The 26884-nt window shown below is 53.5% G+C and overlaps 1 protein-coding gene across 1 annotated transcript in view; it reads right to left on the minus strand.

Moving 5' to 3' along the window:
- Positions 1 to 971: 971 nt before the first annotated feature.
- Positions 972 to 26884, minus strand: part of ELF4 (E74 like ETS transcription factor 4) — a 39735-nt gene continuing 13822 nt past the window's right edge. Inside the window, exons 2-9 of the mRNA XM_070290805.1 lie at positions 15673 to 15952; positions 11100 to 11271; positions 10609 to 10701; positions 8798 to 8989; positions 7890 to 7973; positions 7602 to 7794; positions 6570 to 6947; positions 972 to 5741 (exon numbers count right to left, since the gene is read on the minus strand). Coding sequence (XP_070146906.1) covers positions 4937 to 5741; positions 6570 to 6947; positions 7602 to 7794; positions 7890 to 7973; positions 8798 to 8989; positions 10609 to 10701; positions 11100 to 11271; positions 15673 to 15744 — 1989 coding nt within the window. The 5' untranslated portion in view covers positions 15745 to 15952 and the 3' untranslated portion in view covers positions 972 to 4936. The remainder of the gene's footprint in view (positions 5742 to 6569; positions 6948 to 7601; positions 7795 to 7889; positions 7974 to 8797; positions 8990 to 10608; positions 10702 to 11099; positions 11272 to 15672; positions 15953 to 26884) is intronic.

Raw genomic sequence — 26884 nt, forward strand, 5'->3', positions numbered from 1 at the left:
AGCCAGGCCGGGAGCCCTGCGGCAGGCGGCTGCGGCTCGGGCTCACTCCCGCCGCCCGGGAGAGAGTGGAAGCCGGCAACCGAGGCCCGGCCCGCCGAGTGCTCACCTGCTAGTCCCGGAGGATACGGGTGGGGGGCGACGGGGGCGGGGCCAGGGCGCGACCGGCCAATGGGGAGAGGCTATTCGACTGTTAAATCCCCCCTGGAAAGTGGAGGGGGCGGGGGCTGGGGGTAAAGTTCCAAGCTCCCGAGCAATGGAAGGCCTGCTTGGGAACCAGAGCCTCCCAGGGACAGTTTGGGGCGCAGAGTCAGGACAGAGGGACAGGAAGATGCTGGCTGTGGCCGCCTCCGCCGGGAGCGGCAGGCCCCGCCCTGACCGCCTCTCCCTTCCCGGGCTCCGCTGGCACACGCCCGCCTGCGCCGGCTCCATAGCGCCACCTGCTGGAGGCCGGCCGCACGCCTGGCGTGCCGAAGCCGAGGCTCTCAAGGAGCGACCGCGTTGGCCTGCCTGGCCTGGGAGCGGCTGGGGAATGAGTTCACTCACCTCGGATCCAGTGGCTTTGGAGCCAGAGGCAACCGCCTCTTTAAAAATACATGATGGGGTCAGAGGAACGACGATCGTGAGGATCACTTCTTGTTCCGTCCCTCCCACCGGGCCTGACATTTCCACCCAGGTATGAGGAAATAGCGATGAGTCTGTCCCAGGAAGGGGGCAGCAGCGAAGGGCAGGAGTTCAGAGTCACCCCGGGCGCCTAGTGACAGCAAGGCACTGCTGGAAGCAGCCCTGGGCTCCTCGTGGACCCTATTGTCCTGGGTTGGCCGCAGACACGGGCAAGGGAGGCTGCTGCTTGCCATGCTCTATGGGCGGTCGAAAGCCGTGGTAGGCCCCAAGTGTGGGAGTCCTTTCCTGGCCTCTCTGGCCTGCCTTAGTATAGCACTGAAATCTCCATGATTAGAAACAGGACTCATTCATTCTTTTAATAAATGTTTATTGAGCACCTACTGTGTGCCAGGCACTGTGCTAGGCGCTGGGGATACATCAGTGACTAACACACAGTCCCTGTCCTTGAGGAGCTCACAGTCTATCGGAGGGGAAACATACATAAACACATAGCTAAGGCGCTACCATGTGCTAAGTGCTACAATAAGAGGTATATACAAAGTGCTGTGGGAGCTCAGAGGAGGGAGTAATGCATCAGCTGTTGGGGGTAAGGAGCCAGTCTCTTGACTCCATCAAACTATTGCAAAGGCAGGGGTGCTGTTGCTACATGACCCTGGTTGAAATGAACCTATCTCCTGAGGCTCTCCTCTAGCCCTCTCCCATAACTACATCAGCACAGGTTAGTTTATCAGCTTAGCTAATTTAACACTTTGAGTAGGAAAGAAACTGGACAGGGAAGTTTCTTGAGAGGCAGGGGATGTTCAAAGTAGTAACAACTCTTGGGTGCTAAGGCCAGGGGTGGGGTGGGGGTACCATGAGGACACTGAGCCAGGGAGGGCCGGCCCTGGGCAGTGGAGCACCCGGGGTGAGTGTCTGTGCAGAGGGGAGGTCAGAGGTCACCTACCTCACTTTGGTCCCCCTCTCTCACCAGCTCAATCAGTAACCGTCCATTGATGCTTGCTAGATGCTTCGTAGTATGCCCTGCTACGGGCGACACAGTCCCACTCCCCTCAGAAGGTAACACACTAACTGGGGAGGCTACATAAGTCCAGGCCATTGAAGATTTAAGTAACAGTTTGTGATTATTATAGAGGCGATGTCACAGGCTGCTCACAGTCAGTTACCAAAGAATGGCACTTGCAACACATCTCAGATGAACTCACTTAAGGGTAGGCTGGTCTGGGGAGGCAGCATCCATGAACTGAGCCTTGAAGGATGGGTATAATTTGATGAGTACTAGCGGGATGGGACGGAGAAGGCAATGGCACCCCACTCCAGTATTCTTGCCTGGAAAATCCCGTGGATGGAGGAGTCTGGTAGGCTGCAGTCCATGGGGTCGCATAGGCGTAACTGGACATGACTGAAGTGACTTAACAGCAGCAGCAGCAGCGGGGTGGGAAGAGCATTGTGGTTGAGTAGAAGGAAGAAAAAAGTACAGAGATAGGCAACTCTGACAGAAGCACATGCAAAGGTTGGCGAATCCATCCGTTTGACTGGAGCAATACAAGGGGCCAGGGGAGCAGTGGGAGGTGAATGGGGAAGAAGGCTAGGACGTGATGGGGAAGTTCAAAATACTCCTGGAACAGCTGCCCTGAGCCATGAAGTGCTCCCCCATCCCTCCTCCAGGACCCCTGGATTGCCTTGTGAGTCAGACAATAAAGGGTTAATGCCCAGCCACTAAGAACAGATTGGAGGTTAAGGATTTTGAGTATCACCCCCATTTGTAGGCAGTGAGGAGCCCCAAGAGACTTTTTGGCAGAGGAAGAATAGAGCTGGTGCCTTGGCAGGTTGGAGGGGGTGACTCAGATCACACTGGGGGGCTGCTGATATGTCCAGGGAAGGGGATAAGCTCTGGGGGAGGCTGCACAAGGCTGGAGGCTCTCTGCAAGTGTGGAAGAATGCTGGATTGGAGAGACGTGGCAAATCACACCAGACTTGAGGCAATGAGGACGGGGCAGGGTCAAGTGAACGCGGCCAGCAGATGGCTCTGAAATGTCAAGCTTAGAAGGTCAGGACAATAACAGAAATAGGCAAGTCATGACGGCCTTTTTGTCTGGAATGGTTTTGTGTGTTGGAAGACTTCCAAAAATCCATTTTTGATAGAGGGACAATCTTTGAGGGCCTGACAAGCATCTAGGTAGAACTATCCAGGAGAAATGTGAGCCAGAAGCCGAGAAGAGTAGGGGCTGGGCCCCTAGATTCCATACCCAACCCGAAGAGCCTCACTGGAGCCAGGATGGCTGAGGCTCGTGGGGTGCCCACAGTGAACGTAGATGCGGAGCTAGCAAGGGCACAGAGGGTACGGAGGAAAGGGAAGTAGTGTCATGTGCTGCAAGGGCTCACAAGGGGCCAAGAACTATGAAGAAGAAATTTGACATCACCTCCAGGGTACCAGTGACTTCAGACGAAGAGCTCTATGGGGTTTGGGTGAGGGGGCAGGGCCACTCCTAACCCATGTGGCACCTTTCCGTAAAGTTGTTTTCAAAGGTGACCCTTTCTCAAGATGTTTTGCTCTCCACCACCAGGAAACTGTCATCATAAGCTGATTTTATTAGAAAAAGGGACATTAATGCCAAGTGCTGGAGACATGGAAGAAATACACCTGCACAACCATACAAGGTTCCCTCCCAGGGTGGAGAAGGGGGAGATTAAGAGGCGACAGAGCATGATAATGGGCTTGGCAGTGACCAGAAGGAGAGAGAGAAGGGCAACCAGGGGAGGTAGTGAGGTCAAGTGGCTGGTTTCGTGTCAAGGACACAGCAAAGGTCCTGAGGCACCAATTCACAGTAACCACATTCACTAGATCCTATCACTGTTTCCAAGGCTGACATAGTAGAGCTCTCAGCCTTGCTCCCAAACCTGGCAGGAGAGACAAAGGCAAAGTCATAGAAGAGAGAGGGGAGGGGATCAAGGCCCCCAGCTGAGGGGTGGACTTTAAGAGATAACTGGCTGACCCCCTTCTCAGAAAGAGGAAAGGTGGAAGGAAGGTATGTGGAGGGATAGAAAGGACAGGAGGTCACAGGTTCACACTCCATCTTCGTGGGGGAGGAGTCAGGGTGAAGTGAGAAGGCTGGCCATCCAGGACCTCGGCCCACTGGAGGAGGTCGACTGCAGCCATAGAGGGAGTGGGTGGGTGGGCAGACCTGTGAGGGGAATAGAAAGCAGGCTGACCAGCAAGGAGGCACGAGCAGGGACGGAGGCAGACCCCGAGCATGTGGTTACCCGATGTCCCCTGCACCACCTGCCAGCAGTGAAATGGCAGGGGCGAAATTAATCAAGAGGGAAGCCAGGATTTGGGATGCAGAGCAAGGTGGCCGTGAAGGCTAGAATTACAGCCAAAGCCCTGGGTGCAAACATCCATTATTTAGTCCCCTTGCCCTGGGGGCCTTGTGGCTGAGTCTGACCCTGGAGGGGTGCAAAGCACTCTGGGGAGATTAAGGATCTGGCCTGCTAGCAAATGACTGGTGGGCAATGAGGCTGAGCCCAAGAAGACCTCAGTCTAGCCTGCGGGGCTGCTCCACAGGGCTGAATTCCTTCCCTCTCTTCAGGGTTTTATCCCACATGGCTTTCTCTTTGTCCCCTGCAATTCCGTCTTCCCCAACAAACACACCCATCAAAGCTGTCCTCCCCAGACCTGCCCCAGCTCTGTGACATCTCTCCGGATTTCGGGGCTCCAACCTGTACCCCATAGTCTCAGAACAACCGAATCTTGGCTTGTACAAAGGGAAATGGGAGAATGCTTTCCTTCAAAACAGAAAATTCCCCATCTCTGTGGCTGACCCCCAAAGAGACACACACCCTTGAAGACCTCACAGCTACACCCCCGTCCTCACCAAAGAAACAGAGATACAGACGCACAAGTACACACAAATACATACAGAGCTATTCACATATGGGATAGTAAATACTCTGCAGAAGGAACGAAGATGGTGGAATACAGCCAGGTGAAAAGACTCTTCTCATGAAGCCCCTACCCCAGCCCTGGTTACAAACATCTCAGAAGGTTTGCCTCCATCAGCAAGTCAGCCCATTACCCCAACAAGAGCATATCCCCTAGTACTCTTGAAAGCCATGGTCTGACACCAGGGATGCTCCAACTGGGCCTGTCTTGGCCATGGTGACACCAGGCAGGGGTGGGGCATGGGGTCTGGTGTATTGACACCCTGCTGAAATGTAAGGGCTGGTGTGCTGCTTCGGTCAGTCTCTCTTAGAGGAAGTCCGTGTATAAATGCTGCTCAACCTTGCCTGGCAATCACATTTCCCCGACCCCCTCCATTTACATGTCATGAGGCTCCATCTTAATGAGGGAAGTGGGGTTGAATGGGGAGATGGAGGCTGGGGTTGGGGATCTAGTCAGCAGGCTCCCAGGTGTGCTTATATTAGGCTCAGCCGTAAACAGGGACCCTGAGCTTGAGGAGAGCTCAAGTTCAGCCACTGGGGTCAGCCCAACAGTGGGGCGGCTGGGAGGAGAGAAAGTCTGGTTTCCCAGAAGGCTTGGGTTGTGGGAAGCCCTTGAAACTACCTGGCTTGGAAGTGGCTGAAGGTGAGCTTGCTCCCTCAGGAGTTCCCTCAGGGTCTCTTCAGAAACCAGCAGGCCCTCCATGGGGGCCCCAGTCATCATGCCCTGCACATAGGACGAGGACCTCAGTGGCCCTTCCTTGACCCCAGGGGCTGCGGTGGCACCGGAAGTTCTGATGAAGGCTGCAATGACAGTCCCAGGGGCCTGAGAGCTGGGCCCCGCTGGGCCAGCTCCCATGACTGAGGGTGGTGCCGGATGGGTCGGACGGTTGGCCCCGGCCAGAAGCTGGGGGAGGCCACTGAGAATCAGCGGAGCCCCCGGTGCTGCCACCTGGTTCTCTTGGAAACTGGTGTTCAGGGGGAAGGAGGTCTGCAGAGTGAAGGTGTCCTTGAAGGTGGGAGCAGGCGGAACACTCTGGAGAACGAGCTGGGCTGAAGCAGTAGTACTGGCAGGAGGCCCGCTGGTCAGCACTGTGGTCAGCGGGATGGTCTGCAGGGTCAAGGCCGAGCCCGACCTGACGGGGGCCACTCCTAGGTGGATGTTGCTGGGCACGGAGGAAGTACTGAGGAGAAGCAGAAAGCACATTTTGTTCAGGGAGGAGGCGTGGAAGGAGGGCACTGGGGGAATGGAGCGGAAGGTGTTTCAGCCACTGTTTGTTGGGGCCTTAGCTTGGGGCAGGGATCATTCTAAATGGTTCGCATGTGGGATTTCACTCCATCTTCTGATCAGCCCATGAGTTGAATAAGGTTAACAATCTGATTTTCCTGCATGAGGAAACAGGCACAGAGAGGTTATGTAGCTTGCCCTAGACCACACAGCCAGCAACAGGGACACACCCAGGCTTTCTGCCTCCAGAGATTGTGTTTATCACCGCTGTAGTGTACTGACATCCCTCTTCAGAAGAGCATCCCCATGGCCCACATCAGCATAGTAATAGCTACACACGTATAACCCAGACAAAGGCCAGACTTTTCAGGGAAAACTGGAGGAGCCTTAGCGTGGACGAGTAGTAACAAGAGCTTTCCTGATGGGCTTGGGAGGGCCTGAGGAAGGCAGAAGGGCACCTTCTCTGCTGCCTCTTTTCTGGAGTAGAGGAGACTTGTGGGGATGGGCCCAGGAGTGGAGGTTCTTGGGGAGCGCCCTAGGGTAATAGGAGTAGCCCCAGCTGGCAACAGAAGACGCCCCAGGTCAATGGCTGGCTTGGCCATTTGTTATTTTGGTGTGTGACCTCAGTCAAGTCACTTTTCCCTCTTTTAAGCCACGAGTGTCCCACTGGATTCCCAGGGATGCTGTGAGGGTCCCGGGAGTAAGAGACAGAGCAGAGCTTTGCAAGAAGCTGAAAATGTCCCCATCCCTAGGGGAAGACTCGGAACGACCTGGGTGCCCTTACCTCACAGCTTTGGTGACTTTGGCCTGGCTCTCTGGTGGGGAGACAAGCATGGCGGAGGTAGTGGGGATCTCTTCGTCTACAGACAATCCCAGTTCCAGACTCGCAGATGGCTGGAGACCAACGTGCTGCACCTTCGGCTTTTCCCAAGAAGTGTCACCCTTGCCCTGCGGGACAGCTCTAGACGAGACCCGGGAACTGGCTCTCCGGGAGCTGCCGCCAGAGGAGGTGGAGGGAGCAGAGGCCTGAGGGGATGTGGCTGTGACCTCGCTTCTCTCATCCTCATCTTCGATCACCACCAGGTCCTTGGGCATTTCCTTAAACTGGTACACCAGCCTCTGCCCTTCCACTTTGGCCAGGATGCCACGTTGGTAGTAATATCTGGGCAGAGAGCAGGGAGTGTCAGGAACATAGTGCCCTCCAGGGCTGGTGGAGGGGATGCAGATGGGCGCCCTGGGCAAGGGAAGGGGCACTTTGGACTTAGAAGGCTTTTATGAAGTTTCTGAGATCTCCCTCTGATGACTCAAAGGGTCCGTGAAAGGGGATTTCTCATGCTGCTTTGGGACAGAGGATGGGGTGAGTGAAGGATGGGAGGGGGTGGAGGATGGGGGTTCAGCCATCCCCCAGCCTGAGAGACCGACTGTGGGTAAGTCAGACCCATCTTCCTCAGTCCCTGGCTTGCAGAATGTGAAGGAAGCCCTTCTTGGGGATGGCCCTGAAATTCTCTTTCCACTCTAAAAAGAGAAAAGGCTAGGACAGAAACACAAGAAGAAGGGGACTGTCCCTCCCAGATAGGACCTGGGAAATGGGCTGGGGGGCAAGCAAATGGGAGAGTCACAGGAGACTTGCGGGAATGGGCCCAGGAATTCGCTCCTTAGAAGAGTGTCTAGATGACCCACGCAGGAGGACCAAGGTACTTACTCATCACCCACACGGAGCCTGATGATCTTTTCAGGGAAAGTTGGAGGCCCCTTAGCAAGGGGCTCCTGGGACAGAGGTAGAAGCTTGGGGAGCCCTCTGGGCAGGGGCTCCTACCTGAGTGCCCGGCCCATCGTCTCATAGTTCATGTCAGGCTTGTTCTTCTGCTTCCCCCACAGCTTGGACACTGCTTTAGAATCCACCAGCTTGAAGATGCCTTTCTCTCGCTGGGTCCATTTGATGTACTTGGGGCAGGTGTTCCGGTCTTGCAGAAGTGCAAGGAGGAATTCCCACAGGTAGATGGTGCTGCCTACAGAGCAGCAGGGTGGTGATGGGGTGCCCAGACCCCACCCCCACCCCCCCCCCGCCGGCTCCCTTCCCACCTCACCCGCCTCCCCACTGTACCTTTGCCATCCTTCGATTTCTTCCGAATGGGGATGCTGAGGTCAGTGACAGGTGAGGTACTGCGGTTGCCCTTGGTCTTCCGAACTGAGGGTGGGGGGAAGGTGGGAGTGGGCTGAGGCTACAGGGCTGGGCTCCCGAGACAGAGGGCCCAGGTGCTTACCAACTGAGGGGCACCCGGCGAAAAGGAAGAGGCAGGTTGCCTCGGGGCTGGAGGCCTGGGGTCACACTCCACAGGCATCGCACTCAGGTAGCTCCACCCACCCAAGGGCCCACCTGCATTTCAGGCCCCAAACAATGTGGGGCCATGGAGTGCTTGCAGTGAGTCACCTTTACAAGCACAGAATCTGCCTCACCTAATTTTTGAAACAAAATGGCAGTCTGAAGGCGTGCCTGTTGTGCAGATAAGTGTGGCACCAGGCTTTGGCTGCCATACTGACACGGCAGTATCGACCAGCCATCATCTGAGTAAATCAATAACATGGGGCTTGGGAAAGCCCAGAGTTCTCTACCATATACGGTCTCGGCTCCGTAAGCTCCAAGAAGGAAGCTAAGAGCAGAGAGTGAGGCAGAGGCCCCCAGAGGGCCAGGAACTGGCCAGGGGGCCAAGGCTGGTGTCTGAACACTCAGTGCAGGATTCAACCCACTGAGGTCATGGGCTTGCTAAATCTGCTGGGCAGACAGGAGTGGCCTGGAAAATGTCAGGCTTTAGGCAAGCTACCTGACGAAGCCCAGCTTTCCAGAAGGTAGGACTTTCCATCTGTCTCTGCCACACCAGAGAGCTATGCTCTGAATATGTCTGTAAAGCATGGCACTCACCTCTAGCCATGGTCTCCCTGAGCCCTCTCCTACTGCCCAGCCCCTTGAAGAAACACACACACTCTCTGCCCCCCAACCCCGCCGCATCTTACTTCTCTTCTTTGACTTTCCAGTCTTCTTAGCGCTCTCTTCTCTGGGGACCTTCTCCTCCAGACAGTTCTCCTCCTGGTCACCAGTGTCACCAGCCCTGTTCAGGGCGTCGGGCTCAGAGACAGGAAACAGGTAGTTGGGCAGTGTCATGGCTGGAGCAGGGTCTGGCTCTGGAAGCATTTCAGAGGTGCTGACTGCAAGAAGAAAGGCCTGAGGTGGCGTGGGCCCAGGGCACGGTAGGAGTGTGGTCTCCCCATGTTCAAGAGAACAGTGGGTTCCTGGGGGGTGGGCGTGGGGGCGAAGCGTCATTCCCCACAGCCCCAGACACAGGACACGTCTGAAAATGCCTCCTGTGTCTCATGGCACGAGGAGAGGAAACATCTGCAGAGCTGTGGGCACGAGCTGGCCCCAATCACAGCACGCACATGTGCAGCCCGCCGCTGGTGGTGGAAAGTTCCAGGTGACACCCAGAGAAAAGGGCAACCTTCATTTAGTCATCTACTCATTTTACAACCAGAAGGGCCCTTAGACCTCATTTAGCCCTGATGAGGAGACTGAGACCCAGAGATGGCAGGGCATGTGCCCAGGGTCACACATGCCTGGTATGTGAGGGTACTCAGTAAATATCTGTTGAATCCTGAGTGAAAATTAGTGCCAGAGGCGGGATGAGGAATTGGAACCTGCCGCTTCATGGCTGTTTTGCCACCTTGTATCCCAGCACCTCCTTGGAAGGTCAGTTGGAGCCAGGAATCTTCCTGTAGAGTCATGGCAGATGCCTGGATGGGGGTATTTGCTGGGGGAGGAGCCTGCCTCAGGGGCCATCGCAGGAGGTAGGGGCCAACCTCCTAGAACAGGGAAGGGATGAGGAGGATCCAGCCCGGTGCATTTCTAACTAGGCTGCATCTGGCTCAGTCATCCTGGAAGCTCAGCGAGACAGCAGAGCGGCCTGACGTTACCCTGGCCAATAGCATTCTGCCTTAAAAAAGGAAGTTCTGACAGGTGCTACCCATGGATGGACCTTGAGGACATTATGTTAAGTAAAATAAACCAGTCCCCCCACAAAAAACAAATACTGTGCACTTCAGCTCATCTGAGGTCCCGGGAGGAGTCAAATTCATTAAGACATAAAGTAGAGTGGTGGTGGCCAGGGGCTGAGGGGAAGGGGAAATGAGGGGTCAGTGTTTCATGGGAATAGACTTCAGGTTTTGCAAAATGCAGAGTTCTGGAGAGGATGATGGTGGCTGCACAACATAACAAATATACTTAATACCACAGACCCAAACACTGAAAGATGGTTAAGGTGGTTAATTTTATGTTATGTGTAGTTTGTTGCTCAGCCATGTCTGACTCTTTGTGACCCTATGGACTATATAGCTCACAAGGCTCCTCTGTCCATGGAATTCTCCAGGCAAGAATACTGGAGTGGGTTGCCATTTCCTCCTCCAGGGGATCTTCCTGACCCAGGGATCAAAACCTGTGTATCCTGCATTGGGAGGTAGATTCTTTATCACCAAGCCACCAGGGAAGTCCTATGTGTATTTTACTGTAATTTAAAAATTGGAAAAAATAACCAGTCAACCTGGTTATTTTTATAAACAGTTATAAAAAGTCACTCCATCTTCCTCCTTGTCTGCAGGGGCCATTCTGCCCCATCCCACTCCACGCACAGCTCAAGAGCATGTTAACAAGCATAGAGGTGGTGTGGGTACATTAGCCCGCACACACAGGCCCCTGAGAATCCAATATGCAGATGTGATATTTTAAAATGGAATTTTGTGTTGCCGCGAGTTGAGGTGCCACAGTTCAAACTCACAGATCTGCTTGTCATCCAGGATGTTGTTGGGAGACTCGACGTTGAGCAAGACTTCAGTGGTTGACACGGTTTGTGAGGTGGTTTCATTGTCATCTGGTGCCAGGTTCCATGGTTGGGAGAGAAGAAAATTCCCTCAGGACATAGGGCAGTGGGTGCCGCCAGAACAAGGCTAAGGAGCCCAGGGGCAGCCGGGAAGGTAGCAGCATGCCTCCCACCCTGATTCTCCACCTTTCTCTACACCCATCCCAGCAGAGCTGGTCTCCCCTCACTGTTCCACTGCATCTCAGGAGACTGTGGATCCATTTAGCTGGCTTTCTCCTCTCTACAGTGGTACTACCTTCTGCTTATCCTAGTTACCCCATCTAATTTCCAACTATTGGGGATCTTGCTCCTGGCTGCATGGGGTCACTAGAAGCCTCAGTGGGCTACTGTTACCTGAAGACAGAACCCCTCCCTCCTCCACACCTTCCCTGCCCAGGAAGGAAACAGACCTGCCAGCAAAAAACTGCCCTCCAAGATCTGATCCTGTGTCATGCACAATGTCCCATCTGTTATGATGCCATTGTGAACGTCATCCAGCTCCAGGCCTGAGTACAGGTGCAGTAATTCGGGGTAGGGGACTTGCTCCACAATCACAGCTGGAAACACGGAGGGATCTTCTAGCTACGGAGAAGACAGCGATCCGGTTCAAGGCCTACCCACCTCTCCCAGGAAGCCTTCCGTACCAGAATCTGGCCCTTCTTGCAATTCCTAACTCTTGGATCCCTCAGGGGCTGTTCTTTGTAGGGCATGACATTGCTCTGGGTCCAAACTCACTAGTGGGGTCTTGATTGGTAGAAATGGGTTAGCTCTGTACCACCTTCACTCAACCAAGGGCAGGCAGTTGTAACTGGTTACAGTTATGGGTTAACCTGTGGCCAGGGTTAGTTAGGCTCATTCTGAAACCAGTGGGAAAGGATTTGTCAATAGCAAGGGCAAGGGGCTCAATCTATAGCCAGTTGAGGGACTCACCCTATGCTCAGGGTTGGGTAACAGGGTGAAGGGCTCAGATCATGAACATCTTAGGGCTCAGTTTGTGATGATAAGAGTAGGAATGAAGATGGAAGAACAGAGGAATTAGAGACATAAAAAGTTAAAGGCTGGGAATTCCCTGGTGCTCTGGTGATTAAGGATCCACCCTAGTTGGGCAACTAAGCCCTCGAGCTTTAGAGCCCATGCACCACAACTAAGACCTGATGCAGCCAAATAAATAAAATAATTTTTTTTAAAAAAAGGTAAGAGCCTGGATGGGGGAGAGGGTTCCGACTTCTGGCTTGATTTGGTGGGCACATGGGGGAAGCCAGAAGGAAGAGGAGCGGGTTTTTGGAGAAAGATAAGGGAGCAAGTGTCTGAATATGGTCAGTTGGAGGTACCATTGAGATATTTAAAATGGAGATACCTATCAAGGAGTCAAAAATATGTATCCATGAGCTCATCACTGAGAGTGGGTAAAATCATCAGGTTGAGAATTTGACCCCCAGAGGACACAGTTATTCTAAAATCAAACAAAGGTAAATTTTAAAAATAAGTGTGATTGCAACTGTTGTTTAAAAATTATTTATAGAAGGAAATGTACTGGAATGTTCATAATAATTATATTTTGGTTGTGGGACTACAGGTGATTTTTTTTCCCCTTTCTACTTTTCTGAATTTTCTTTCATGGGGCTATTAATTCTTTCTTCATGAAAAAGGAATGAGAATGTTCAGTTTTACCTAATGTTCCTGAAGGATCCAGAAGAATAAAAATTGATGAAACTGCCTTTGGGTTTCGCTGCTGGGCAGTCACCTGGCTAGAGCAGTTTCAGGGGAGTGCTGGGGTCTCAGAGAAGACGGATGAAGGGAGACAGGCAGGTGGGTATAGTGATTAAGGCCAGAGTTTAGAGCTGTCTGTGGGCTTCCCTGGTGGCTCAGAGGGTAAAGCATCTGCCTGCAATGCAGGAGACCTGGGTTCAATCCCTGGGTCAGAAAGATCCCCTGGAGAAGGCAATGGCAACCCACTCCAGTACTCTTGCCTGGAAAATCCCATGGACAGAGAAGCCTGGTAGATTACAGTCCATGGGATTGCAAAAAGTCGGACACAACTGAGCGACTTCACTAGATTTGTGCTGTCCGGTATGGGGCCATGTGGCTATGGAGCACTTGAACTATGGCTGATGCAACTGAAGGACTGAATTTTAATCTTGAAACACTTTATATTTACATTTAAGTAGTCACCAGTGGCTAGCGGTTACCATGTTGGACAGACAGCTCTAAAGTGAAGTGAAGTTGTGAAGTCGTGAAGTTGTGTCTGACTCTTTGCAATCCCATGGACTGTAATCTACCAGGCTTCTCTGTCCATGGGATTTTCCAGGCAAGAGTACTGGAGTCGGTTGCCATTTCCTTCTCCAGGGGATCTTCCCGACCAAGGGACTGAACCCAGCAACTTCACAACTTCACTTCACTTTAGAGCTGTCTGTCCAACACTGTAGCCGCTAGCCACTGGTGACTACTTAAATGTAAAAATAAAGTGTTTCAAGATTAAAATTCAGTCCTTCAGTTGCATCAGCCATAGTTCAAGTGCTCCATAGCCACATGGCCCCATACCGGACAGCACAAATCTAGTGAAGTCGTTTAGTCGTGTCTGACTTTTTGCGATCCCATGGACTGTAGCCTACCAGACTCCTCCGTCCATGGAATTTTCCAGGCAAGAGTACTGAAGTGAGTTGCCATTTCCTTCTCCAGGGGATCTTCCCGACCAAGGGACTGAACCCAGGTCTCTCACATTGCAGGCAGACGCTTTACCATCTGAGCCACCAGGGAAGCTAAGAGCACTTCTAAAATATCAGAAAACTCTACTGGACCATGCTGATCTAGAGCCAGACTGCCTGGATTTGAGACCAAACTCTGCCATTTATGAGCAGTGTGATCTTGGGCAAGATACCTTTCTGTGTATCCATTTCCTCCTTTATAAAACTGGGGTTATCATATTATTGACCACATAGGGTTGTTTAAATGGATCAATGTACATAAAGCACTTAGAACAGAGTCTGGCATACAGTAGGTTCTGATTATTTGCTTTAGGCATCAGGGACTCCGAGGAGACTATTGTAGTGTTAGTCGCTCAGTCATATCTGACTCTGCGACCCCATGGACTGTAGCCCACCAGGTTCCTCTGTCCATGGAATTCTCCAGGCAAGAATACTGGATTAGGTTGCCATTCGCTTCTCCAAGGGATCTTCCCAACCCAGGGATCAAACCCAGGTCCTGCTTTACAGGTGGATTCTTTACCATCTGAACACCAGGGAAGCCCCTTAGGAGACTACTAACATTTAATTTCTTAACCTGGGTGGTGAGTTAATGAGTGTTAATTTAATAGTTATTCTTAAAATATTTTTTCAGATTCTTTTCAATTACAGGTTATCTGTTTTATATTCATACTGTATTTTGCAACAAAAAGTGTTTCCTAAAAACAGTGAGAGAAGGGAGGTGAGAATGTACACCCAGATGATGGAGGTCACACTGGGGAGAAGAACAGAGCTAAGGAGGTGGTATGTTAAAGAGGCGGGCAGAAGGGAGGGAGGGTTTCTCTTAGGGTTAGGTTCTAGGTTGAGGAGAGAAGTCTGGGAGGTGTGAAAGACACAAGAGAGACAGGAGGTGAAGGATGGTGTGAGGTCTGGAAGGTAGCAGGAGAGAAGAGATTAAGGCCCGGGGTAGGTGTTGCCCTTGGAAGGAAGAGGGCCACTTCTTTCTCCCAGGCCAGCAGAAAGGAAATAAGAACAGGTGATTTTGTTGCTAAGAGGGAGGGAGGAGGGAAAGTGAGGGCATCCTTGGCTTTGAGCTCTGCTGTGGATTGGAGAAGAGGCTGTCTCAGAGGGTGGAGGGGCAGCTGTGGGTTCAGGAGGTAAGAACAGCTTCTAGGAAGAGCAGCTTCTAGGAAGAATAGAAAGAGTTGTTGAGTGGTCTAGAAACAAGTAAAAGATGACTAGCCACACTGAGAACCCAGGTAAGGTTAGATTTTTCTTCCCTTGTTTCAGGAGGCTAGGCATGCCAGAGGTGTTGGATAAAACTGAGCCTCTTTAGGTTACCATCTAGCAGGACAGAAAGCACCGTGTGCTCCAAGACCACTAGGGGGCAGCCTTTGGTTGGTCACTAGAGACAGGACGAAGTTTCCTGTCCTCACAGGGATCTGAGAGAGACAGCATCAGAACTAGGCTGGGGTGCCCTTGGAGATGATCCAGCTGGACCTCCTCTTGATGAAGATGGGGAGATGGCAGCCAGATAGGGCAGGGGACAGGTCTTGCCTAGGAGACACTGTGGCCACACTGGGATCAGAACTCAGGGCTTCGGACCACTAATCTTCCCTTCCTTCTGCAGTACCTGGCTGCCTCCTCTTCTCCAGTGTGTGGAAGGAGGGTGCTGGGCAAGGTATGCAGCAGCAGGGGCCTGAGTGCCAGAATTCTGTCCTAGTTTCCAATTTCCTCCGACCAGAGGACCCAATTTCCAGTTTATTCTGAATCCTTAGATGGTGGTTGAAAAGACAGTTATGGAAAGGCCTGTCAACCATGCTAGGACAGGAGTCTGAAGGTGCCAGGGGATGGACTGTACCCTGCGGTGCCAGCTGGCAGTTCTCCGTCCTACTGTGTGGTTGTCTCAGCACCTTTCTCACTGTGACATGGGGTGAAGTGGGCCAAAGAACGCACATGAAGGTCAGTGTACACGTGTGCACTCAGCCCCCCGTGGCTGACTGACAGATCAGCTAGTGTGCATAGCAGCTACTTGGCTGACTTGGAAACTGTGTGTGCCCTGTAATTGCATGTTGGCCAAACCAGCTCACTAAGTGACCGCCTGATGACTACTGCCTGGCCACATGGGACTAGCTGATGGCACAGTCTGCCTGGCCCACAGCCGCCATGCCTTGAACCTAGTAGGTGCTTGATCAGTATTTGCTGACTGGTAGCTAGCCAGCCGGCCAGCTATCTGCCTGCCTGTCTGTACCTATCTGATCATCTGTGCCGGCTGACCAGGCTCTGTTCTCTGGGGCCATACCTGGTGGATGTCATCCATTCCGTTGCTTGCAAACTCAAAGATCAGGTCACTGGGCTGCAGGGCAACAGCCATGCTGTCTTGTCAGAGAGCTGACTGTGGGGCCTGCAGGGCCCACTGGAGCCGCGGTGTTTCCTTGATGAAAAGATGCTATTCAGATACCTTGAGCCTAGCACCTACTCCTTGAGTCACAGTACAATAGGGGCTGTAGAGAACTGGAGTAGGCGGTGGCCTAACCCAGGTTCAAGGCTGCATGCTGGGCTGGGCCAAGCGCAGGAGCGACCTACGGAGAAGGGAGAGATGGGGGCAGTGAGCCAGTCACCTTCCTTGGGTCCTGTTCCCAGGACAGACTGCCAGAAGAGGGATGGCAGGAAAAGGGGAAGACAGTGGAAACAGAAGGGCTGAGCCTTGGTGCCCGTCTGGGTCACGGGGACCTACGCCTGAGCGGACCCCAAAGATACGCAGTCTAACTCACTTACCACCCCACGTGGACAAGATGAGACAGAGCGGGACTTGGCGCACTCTCCACCCTGAAGATTAATCCCCAGGGTGTGGCCACAGGGGAAGCCAGGGCAGCCTGAGTGGCCTTGTGGATGGGGCGTGAAGAACCCTACAATTCCCTTGGCTGGGGAAAGGACCCCTGTGAGGGATCTGGGGTGGGGATATCTGGGTGCACAGGATGGTCTTGTAGACTCTGCCTGACAGTCCACCTTGGGAGTAGGGGCCGCTTAGTTCTGAAGGGCAGAGTCCACAGAGGAAGTGATCTCTCACTATAAGGGTTGTGCTGTCAGGGCCAGCGACAGTGGATGGCACTCTCAGACTCGGCCACGCCTCCAGAGAGCCTGATGTCAGAGGGCCGGGGGGGCCACATGCCCTGCTCTAGTCACCACCCAGCCACCACCACCCGCTGGGGATGCGGGGCACAATGGCCTCTGTGCTGTATGTATGTGGCTTGGGCTCTTGGTTTAGCTTTGCTTTCAGTTTCAAGAGTGAACTGTCACCCTGGGAGAGCCCCAGCTGGGGGAGGGGCCCACAGGAACCTTCCCCAGCCTCCAGGGCCAGCTCAGGGCCCCCTTTTCCAAGAAATCTGTCTGCTACAGCCCACATGTCTCCCCTTTCCCAGAATGCCTCTGGCACTCACAGTCTGCACCTCCGGCCCTCACATGGCACTGGGCCTCTGATTGTTTCCTGTGCTCCCTGCCCTTCTCAAGTCGTCGGGCGCTGCACCAGCCTGGCTCCCAAAGCCCCAGCTCCCCTCCCACCAAAGCATTCTCAGCATCTCCACCCTAACACTCAGGCTTCTCCATCTCCAGGTACCATGGCTCTGGCCTCGAGGGTTTGGCTTTGTGTGGCATCCACATGGTGTGTTGGTGTGGCGGGCCTATGATTGGCTTGGTTCAATCACGAGCACCTGAAGAACCAGCTCCATGCACCAGAGGAGGAGCCACACACTTGACCCCTGCCTCCTTGGCACTCCTTTGCCAGTGCCAAGGTGGCAAAACCTCCTCCTGGCCCAGGAAGAAATGAGGAACTTCAGAGAGGGGCAAAGGGGAGGAAAGGGAGGGGGACCACGGATGACCCTCCCAGATGACCATTCTCCCTGACAGGAGACACCCAGGCCTCTTCCACTTCCTTTCCGTTAGCCCACAGGGCTGGCTCCGCCCTCTCCCCACCCCCACACTCACCCCCACACCTTGCCACCCACCCCCAACCAAAAAACTTTGAGAAGTCACTCGACTCAACCTGGCAGGTCTGAGTTTCCCTTCGGGTGAATGAGAGGCCCAGCACAGCGAGGCTAGGACGGCCTTCCACCACCGGCGCCCACCCCCACCCCACCTGCACATGACCCACGTGACCGGGTGTCTGTGGCCTCCCAGAGAAGCCTTCCAGGGCCATTTATGCTTGGAAGGTCTGTCTCCCCCAGCCAAAGCGCCCCAAGGCCTGCATTCCGCAGCTCCCGCCCTCCCACAGGCCGGCTGTCTGCCCCCAGGAAGCGTTCTCATACTAATCAAATGAAAGGTGATCACTTTCACCTAATCCCACTTTGTCTAAACATGAAACTCCTGTGTCTGCCCCTCTCCCTCCAAGGTCATTCCGCCATGGCCTTTCCCTGCAGGTTTGCTCATCGCTCTGGCTTCTTTTCGCAGATCAGTGTTTGATGTTTGTGAGCTCTCTGCCTGGGGAACTTCTGGGCGCCTTCCTTACCTCCCCCATTAGAAAGCGGCTTCACTGAGGGCAGGGACGCAGGTGCTCCTCACTGATGAAGCTTAGCATGTGGTAGATGCCCAATGTGTGTTGGTGGAACGATCACATTAATGAATGACACTGGTCAGTCGGTACCAGTGAGGTGGGGTGTGTTCTCTGGCCTGTAAGTATATGCATGTGTATACTGGGTGTGGGGTGGGTGTCCAGTGGTCTAGCTTACAGGAAAGAGAGAAACTTGTGCGCTGTGTGTGTGCTATGTCTGTGTATTTTTGCATGGTAATTTAAAACCAGGAGCAGGAGTTGGGGAGGGAGTTCCCTGTGGGTGTGCGAGCACACTGCAGATAATATGTATGTGCCGGGTGTGGGGACAAGTGCGTGAGAGCCTCTGTGTGTCAAAGGGCTTCGGTCCTGGTCGGGCCAGCAGAGCCACAAGCACGGTCATCAGTTCCTCCTCCTCCAGGCCTGCCTCCGTGAGAATGACAAGCTCGAGCTAATACTAGCTGCTGCCGGCTGGTAGAAGCTGGCTGTGGTGAAGTGGGCTGGGGCGGGGCCTAGCGGCCACCACCGCCCAGCCCCCCCCCCACATGGAAAATTCAAAATCCTCTTGCTTCCCAGGGAGAGCATGCCAGAGCAGAATGTGTATGTGGCCCATGCATCCTAGGGGTGAGCCCCCAGGGTCCACTCTGCTAGGGGGGGTGTGGTAGGAGAGGGAAGGCAGCTCTGCACTAGATTGGATGGAGCCTTTAGCCATCAATGCAAAGAGAGATTTGAAATAAAAGAAAGGCAAATCCAGTTGCCTTCTCTAAGTATCAGCATATCTCAGTATCCAAATTCAGGATTCTTCAAGTCTGAAGCTAAGGTGAACTCTGTGTGTGTGTGTGTGTGTGTGTGTGTGTGTGTGTGTAGGGCGGGACTGGCTGTCCTACTCTCTTGGTCAAGGCTAAGAAAACTCTCCCTTCACCCCTATGGAACCTTCCAGTCCAGAAGCTTTCACCCTTCCCCCTTCAGATGTTTGAGGATTTGAAAGTGAGAGGTGGGGAGCAGTCATTTGCATGTTCACTCACTCTCCCCCAAGTCCCTCAAAATAACCTCCCTCTCCCAGGAACCTGAAACCAAAGAAGCCACCAGCACAGAAGGCCCGCCCTGCTGGAGGCCAGAGAGGCCCACACAGGGGCTCCCCTCCTCAGAGACGCTCTGGGACACAGATTCAGCTGCCTAGAGGCCTGGACACTGCCTTATCGGTGAGTGGGGGGCTAGGGAGGTCCACAAGGACCCTGGGCTCACCTGGTAACCCATAGTAACCGGTGCTGAGCTCCTCCCACCCCACCCTTCATTGCAAACCTCACAGCTGGCTCCAGTCCAAGTCCACTCCCAGAGTGGCAAGAGATCTGCTCCCTTTGAGGCCACTGCAGTATCCCTGGCTCCCAGGGCCTGTCCTGCTTGGGCTGAAAGCAAAGCCTCTGTGAGAGCATATGGCCCCAGCTACTGAACATGTGTGTGAATGTGTGTGTGCAGGCACACCACAGGAGGGAGCAAGCAAGCGAAGGCGCCCACATCCCGGGCTTGCAATGCACACCTCTGGCTCTCTGTGGTTGTGACTGCATTTCAAAACCAACATAGCAAAATAGAAGTGGTTTGGGCTGTTTCTGCGTCATCACAGCTGGGCCCCCTTCAGACCCTCTCTAGGGCTGTCACTGGAACACGTCAAGCGGTGTCCAGCACTCACCCATTGGGGCCTCCTCCACAGGAAACAGCCCCAATGTGAAAGCCACGTCCGCAGTCTCCGTGGAGCAAGTTTAAATCTACAGCCGCTCAGCCGAGCCAATGGCTCTCACAGAATCGCTAATAACACCCGTGGCATTTTCACACACGCCAGCAAACATGGGGGCCAGATGGTCAGCCAGGCCCGCAGAGCAGCGTTCTCACGTTCCTCATCCTCTCACAGCCAGCCCTCACTCCTGAAATACCCCGTCCTCCCTGAAACCTTTCTGGAATTCTCTGGAAAGGAAGTGACAATTTCCTTCATGCCATTTCCCACTCCCTCAACACTCCTCCCCCACAACCACAAACAAAGTGGAATCTACCCCAGGAATAGCTGTACCCTCCACTTAAAAACAGCCCCTCCTCCGGCTAATAGTCATCAAGCAGCATATTTGCACGCGGCACCACGTGATCAGAGACAGAAGGTCAGACCCAGGGGTCCAGTCTGCAGCCATGGACCAAGCAGAAGTAGCCCAAGTGTGGGACTCCCCTACAATCTTGGTCCAACTAGGGCTGGCCTCCAGTCAGCCAGCCGAGCCCCCCTCCTTGAGCAAAATGCCCAGTGAAGGGGTGCTTGCCACAGCGATTTTGTCAGCTTCTTCTACTCTGTTCCTGCCTCCTACCACCCCCTCCATCTGAGATGAAATCAGGAAGAGGGAGGGAAAAAAATAAATGTTTTGCAAGCTTTGTTGATTGGGGTTTCTCTGTGCTCATTTACAAGAAACCCAGTTTCCTTCCTTGGCCCTCGGTCACTGCCTGATTCCTTGTAGGGTTTGTCAGAGCTCTCACGGTGAGGCAGGCCCGGAGCTCTTCTCCCACTGTCCCTGCCCTTTCTCAGCTGCAAGCTTGCCCCTGCCTTCCCAGCCCCACAGCTGGCCCCATGGAGGGGCAGTTGAGGCTCCAGGCTGCAAGCACAGAGACGCATGCTCCTCTTTCTCCAGGAGACCATCAGCCTTCTCCCGGCTGCATCCCAACAAGAGGTGGGCCCACAGAGAAGTCAGCTATCTTTCTGGGCTCTGCTTTCTGTCATCCTTAAAGTGGGTGAGGGCCGAGGGGAATCCAGGCCTAGTAGGGGCTCACCAGGGTGTCTCGGTGAATGAAGATGGTGGTAGAAAAGTGCTTTGAAAATTAACACACTCATTCAGATGACAAGTTACAGGTGACCTCCCAGAGACCAAAGGGGACTGGGGACCCCATTAAGCTCCCAGAAGTGCCCCCATGGCTCTAGAACATAGACAGGGTGGGCTGCAGGCTGCCAGCTGTCGCCATGGAGGGGGCTGGCTCCTTTGCTAAGGTTGGGGGCCTTGCAGGAGGGACAGGCGGCTGTGGTTGGAGGGGTGCTCCCAGTCCCCTGTCCTCACCACCTCCACCCGGCCCCAGCCCTCTGGGTTGTGGTTATGTGGCAAGAAGAGCACTACAGAAGCCCCAGTAGGGGAGGAGAGGTGGGGGGAGGGTTATGTCAAAGGGAACCTATTTTCTCAGCTTCCCTGACTCCCAGGGGCCTGACCTGAGAAAGCTGAAAGAGCACCCCCTGGAGGTGCCTGCAGCCACCACACCCTCCTCTCCAGAGCTCCAGGAACCAGGAGGAGGCTGAGAACTCCCGGGAAAGGGAAGAGAGGAACAAGTCAGTGATGAGGAGGACAGGCTGAAAAAGGCCAAAGCCAAGTCTGAGGCAGCTCCAGAACCCCCAGGGGGCGCACTGCCAGCCACAGCCTAGGTGAAGACCTCAGAGGTTTTTGCAAACCGTAAGGGCACAAGCGAGAAACTTTGCCTTGGGGCTTAGGTAGGTCACCTTCTTCCTCTGTGAAACAGGGACACCCTCCCTAGCACAAAGGGTCATCATGGAAAGCCAGAAAGTTAACATAGGTGAAAGCTCTGTTACATTCCAAGTGTGTTTTTAGATTTCCGGGTCAGATTTGTGTCTTTCAGGCTGAGGTCATGCATTAAGCATTCATGATATCTTTACCTACATGGACAGGAAGAAAGGGAAATGGAGGTAGTGGGATGAAATGGACACTGAGGGGGACATAACCAACAATTATCGAACATGGTAGAGAGCAGAAACAAGTTTGACTATGGGGAGGGGGTGCATGAGATTGGCTGGTGGGGGGACCACAGAGAAATCAGGGGGATAAGTGCATAGGCCTCGATCCAGAAAGCAACTGGGAGTCACTGTTGATTCTTGAGCAAGGGAGGAGCACAAAACAAGCAGTTCTCTAGGAAGATCAGTTTGATCTGACTGAGTGGAGAAGATGGAAGGGGACCAGATGGGTGGCTGGAACCAAGGAGGTGACTGCCGGGTCCACCCTGAAGGAATAAAATGACAGAGAGTGGGGTCATATAGACTTGTAAAGACCCCAAGGTCGCAGCCAGTTCTTCCCATGAGAATGGTAAAAAGACAGAGATTAAGGCAGGAAGTATGGCAAGAACATGAGTTCAGTTTGGACATTTTGAAGTCGGGATGATCTTAAAAAAACCAGGATTAATAATGGAACAAAAGACGGCCCAGAGAGTCATTTTTGCTAAACACACACATCTACACACATCTCCTGGCAGGAGGAGTTTCCATGAGCCTTCAGTGGCCAGAGAAGCAGGCCTGGCCTGGTGAGGCTTACATTCCGAACACTGTGGCAGGAAGCCACGTGTGCTGAATGAAAGATGCTTTGCCACCCCGCCCCTGCCCCTAGGAAGTCTATCTGCTTCCATGGTGGGGGCGGGACACGGACAGACACACTGACCAGAGACTAATTAAAGTTACTAGTGGTTTTTTTTAGAAGCTGGGGCAATCTGTGAGTAGATACCAACAGGATATTAAGTCAGATAACTTTTATTGGAGGGACAGCGTTCTTTGTTGAGGTCCCTGTCAGCACGTGTCCTAGAAACAAATGCAGAGGCTCCCCACTCAGATCGAGGGCTCCCCCAGTTGGGAGGGGCGGCTCCAGGTTGAGACCTGCTTTCTTCCAAATGCCTCCTTCCACTGTGGGCCACTTTCCAGGTGAGCAGAAGCAAGGGGCAGTCCAGTATCCTGTGCACAAAGGATAAGGTGGAAAAGAGCCTGTGGGTGGGGGTGGGCAGGCAGGGAGGGCAGCTTGAGCCCCGATGTCACCGTGAGCTCCTGGGGCTCCTCCCCACACGACTGAAAGCCTCTCCTTGATTCAGTCTCAGGATGTGAAAGTTAAAAGGGCCCTGAAAGATCAGCGCATCCATCCTTCCTGTCATCTGGCTGCAGAGTTCTCGAGGAAGAAGTGACTTGCTCAAGGTCACACAGCTAGTCGCTGTGACTCCTAGGTGACCTTTCTTCCTCCCCTCCTCATTGTCTCTAGGCAGCCTCAAAAAAGCCAACCCTTTCCTCTGGTGAGGACAGACAGCAGTCCGAGACTCAGGGCTGGCAAACAACAATGATGCCACACATGTGTAGAACGCATTTAACTTTTGCAATTATTTCCCCACCTCTGTGCCTTTGTTCACACCATCCCCGAGGCCCAATATGCCCTCCCCCAATTTCTGCAGCTCCGATTCCCATCCGGCACTCAAGATCTGAAGCAAATGTCACGTCCTGTTCAAAGCTTTACCTGCTTTCCTCTCACCTGAGGAAGGCTCACCTCCTTCACCACCTCCTCTTCTTAATGCTTTACGTGCTAAATTCACCCCACCATCTATTTTTGTGTGCTTGGTGAGCTAAGGATGGTTTTTACATTTTTTTTTTTAATGATTGGGGGAAAAAGTCAAAAGAAGAATGATATTTCATGCCACAGGAGTATTATATGAAGTTCAAATTTCAGTGTCCACAAAGAAAGTTTTATTGACACGCGGCTACACGCATTCGTTTATATATTGTCTGGGTGGGTTTTGCATCATGAGTTGTTGTGACAGAGTTCCCATGGGCCATAAAGCCTACATGATTTACTGTGTGGTCCTTTAAAAGAAAAGTTTGCTGACTCCTGGACTAAAGGCTTCACTCCCCTTCAGAGGGAATACATTCATCAAGTTCCTTTCAGAGAAGAATGTCACAGACTCAGAGGTGCCTGGAGGGAGCCGTGGAACATCAAATACAAACTCTAGATTTTCATCAGAATGTTCTGGCCCACGATGTGACCTTGAGTAAGTCACTATTGCTTTGTGGATCTCAGTTTCCTCAGCCGCACAACACGAGGCGAGGCGGGGGGTGGGGGGGTGGGGAGGGTGGGGGGAGGTGGTGGAGGAGGGTGGGGTGGGGGTTGGACAGCATGGCCTCAGGCCCTTTCTGGCCCTGTGATTTAGAGACTCAGCAGTGTCCTGCATTTCCAACTCACATACTTTTGAGCAGGCACCATTCTGATCATTTTCTCTCAGAACAAGACCTCACAGAAGGCGCCCCTCCTCAGCTGTGGTTTTCCCTACCATGTGGGCCCCCCCCCCTTGACCCATCCCTTCTGCTGCCCTTCTCTCTGAATTCTTCTCCCTGCAAAATGAAGACGGCCTCCTCTGAGGAAGCACCCCCACCTCAGTGTTCCAGGAGCTTTACTGCGGGGGTGGGGGTGGGTAGAGGAAGGGAGAGAAGGACTCTCAGCTCTCCTTGGCTCCCAGAGCCCACAGCAGACAGGCACGAGACAGGGCCAGCCCTCCCCGCACCCCTGCTCTGCCAGAGGAAACAGCCCCTCTCTGCCACTTCCTGTCCCAGGGGTTTCAGTAGTTTCCCCTTCAGGGCCTGCTGGCCCTCCCAGCCCCGCCCCTGCCCCACACAGGTCAGAGAGTGCAGAGAGGGGAGGGGCCCTGCGAGTGAGTGGGGACGATCCCTCACTGGAAGGCTGAGGAGACAGTTGTCTACACAAGGGGGCGCCCCAGCAGCTCTTCTGCCAGCCTGCTTGGGCCAGGGGAGCCAGGACCTGGGTGGGAGGTGGAGTTGCCTCCATAAACCCTCTCCTGTTAGCAGATACGTAGACGTGAGCTCATCGCTTCACCTGGTGATCACCTCAGGGAGCAGAGTGCGCCTGCTGGGTAAAAGACTGGGCTGTAAATGCTGAGGTCAATGTCCACCTGGGCTGAGGGCCAGCCCTGGGCGGCTTCACATGGGGAGACGTGTTGAAGCAAGAATGCCTGGGGATACCAGGCCAACCACAGGGGTTATTTCGGAGGAGCAGGTGACACTGAAATGAATGGCACATCATAACTTTGCATGATTTTGTCCCTAGCACTGAGGGCAGAGGCAACAATGGAGAGCAAAGTATTCTATTACATGCGAGTCAAGGGTGGTGGCATTTTCTAGGTGATGGAACAGGAAGCTATCACATTCCATAGCTGCTGCTGATTTGGTGTGGTGACTTCTACTTGTAAATGCCTCCCAGCTGCCTTTGCAAGGCGGTGCTCCTAGCAGTGGGGCTGGATGCCCACAAGGGACCAGGGCAGGTGACCCAAGGCCATGGGTCAGAGGAGCAGCAGCCACCTGAGGCTCTGCACATCTGCCCAGTTGTTAGTTCTCCTGAAGACAGGTTAGAAGTACATGACAATGGTTCTAGAAGCCTGTGCTTGGGATGAGATCCTCATAGTGGGTAGATGCAACCACCTCAGCCCTCTGTGGTAATATTGTTCCATGAGGTTCAAGTAGCAGTGAGCAAAGCTAAGGGGACCCATAGAAATGGTGGCTCTGAGAAGACCAACAAAAATGGATTGGAAGATGGCCTTGCTACCTCTCTCAGCTCTGAGAGATCATCTTCTTAGGCTTTTGACCAAGAGTCCAGCCCAAGCAGGCCTCCTGTCAAGAGAGCAATCTGGCTTTGCCCTCTGCCCTCTCCCTCTATGCCTCCAGGGCCAAAAAGAGCCAGCACCTCTGCCATAGGACCCATCGCCCGTGAGGGGACTGCCTGCTCCGCCCCGTGAGTTGGAGTGAATACTGCTTCACAGCTGGTATGGAAGATGCCAAGGAAGCATCAGAGACAACATCTGGATGTGCACCTGGGCCCCTGCCAGCCCCTCCCTACATCTGCAGTGCAAACCCAGGGCCAGGGCTTGGTTACAAGCCCGACTCAGAACTGGTGGCACGTGTTTGGAAAGCACATCTGACTGGGCGGAGGAGGTGGAAGCACTTGAGATCACTGCCAGCTCAGGGCCAGCGCTTGCGGGGTTGGCACCAATCTGAGCTAGGGCTGGGCCCAGGGTGGCGGGTGTGACCGCCGTGGCCTCGGCCATGGGCCTGTGGCAGGAGGGGCAGGGGGGCGTGGGTACTTGTTTAAAGCGGGCAAGGTTTTCCTTTTGCGCCCTCGGATATCACTCCGGGCTGCTTCCTCTGCTTCTGGGGCAGGAGACCAAAGAGTAACCATTACAGAGAGACAGGACATCATGGATTTACGTCTACTGAGTACGAGCGTGGGCTTGATGTCACACCAGGCACTTTCCATAGGCTATCTGTTTTCATTCTTACAACATCCCAAAGTAGCTAGTCACTGGCAGAGCCCAGGTTTGAAGCCAGGTTTATTTCCAACTACTGTGCTCTTTGAACTTTGTTTTCAGTTACATGTATTTTGGTAGTAATCCTGTTTTAATAGTTCCATTTTACAAGCAGCACAAGTGAGACCTAGCAAAGATGAGGTAACATGACCAATGTCACACTGCCTGTCAAGAACGGAGGCAGAACTCAAACCCAGGTCTGTGTGACCTCAATGTCTGTGCTCTTCCCATGCAGCCCCATGCTGGCAACCATCTTCTCAGAGTCCTAATTCTATACCCAGGGTTGAAGGCTCAGAGCCCCTATGAGATCCTTCAACTAAGGCTTCCCATGTCCTAGTCCCCTTTAGGTTCCATGTGATAGGTGAAACCTAATTTCCTGGGCAAAGATGCACCCAAATGGAGACGAGTTGAGCCCTTGTGGAGGATAAGTACTGTGGAGTAGGAGTGATGAAGTTTCTGGTGATGAAGGAGTCTGCCTCTATTCCTGTACCTTAGGAGCCTGTTTCCAGAGGGTTCCTGGCTCCAGATCCGGAGTGGCCTAGGCATGGTCCCTGCCCCATAAATACACACTTGCTCTCGACTTACACATAATTTAAGTCTGGGTTCTTATCTCAGGGTGTTGGTTCACATATTTACTCAAATATTTATGGAAAGTCAGAACTGAACACCTCATAGGTGCCAGGTCTGTGGCCTGGGGCCTATCGTTGGGCCCACCCTATTCTCTGTGGTAAGGTTTATTCGCATGTAAGCCCCCCCCCCACCCCAGCCGGTAAGCTGGGTTAGCACATCTGCCTAAACGATATTGCTGGGGTTTTTCCCCTCAAAA

This window comes from Ovis canadensis, chromosome X, assembly GCF_042477335.2.
Source record: "Ovis canadensis isolate MfBH-ARS-UI-01 breed Bighorn chromosome X, ARS-UI_OviCan_v2, whole genome shotgun sequence".
Classification (NCBI taxonomy): domain Eukaryota; kingdom Metazoa; phylum Chordata; class Mammalia; order Artiodactyla; family Bovidae; genus Ovis; species Ovis canadensis.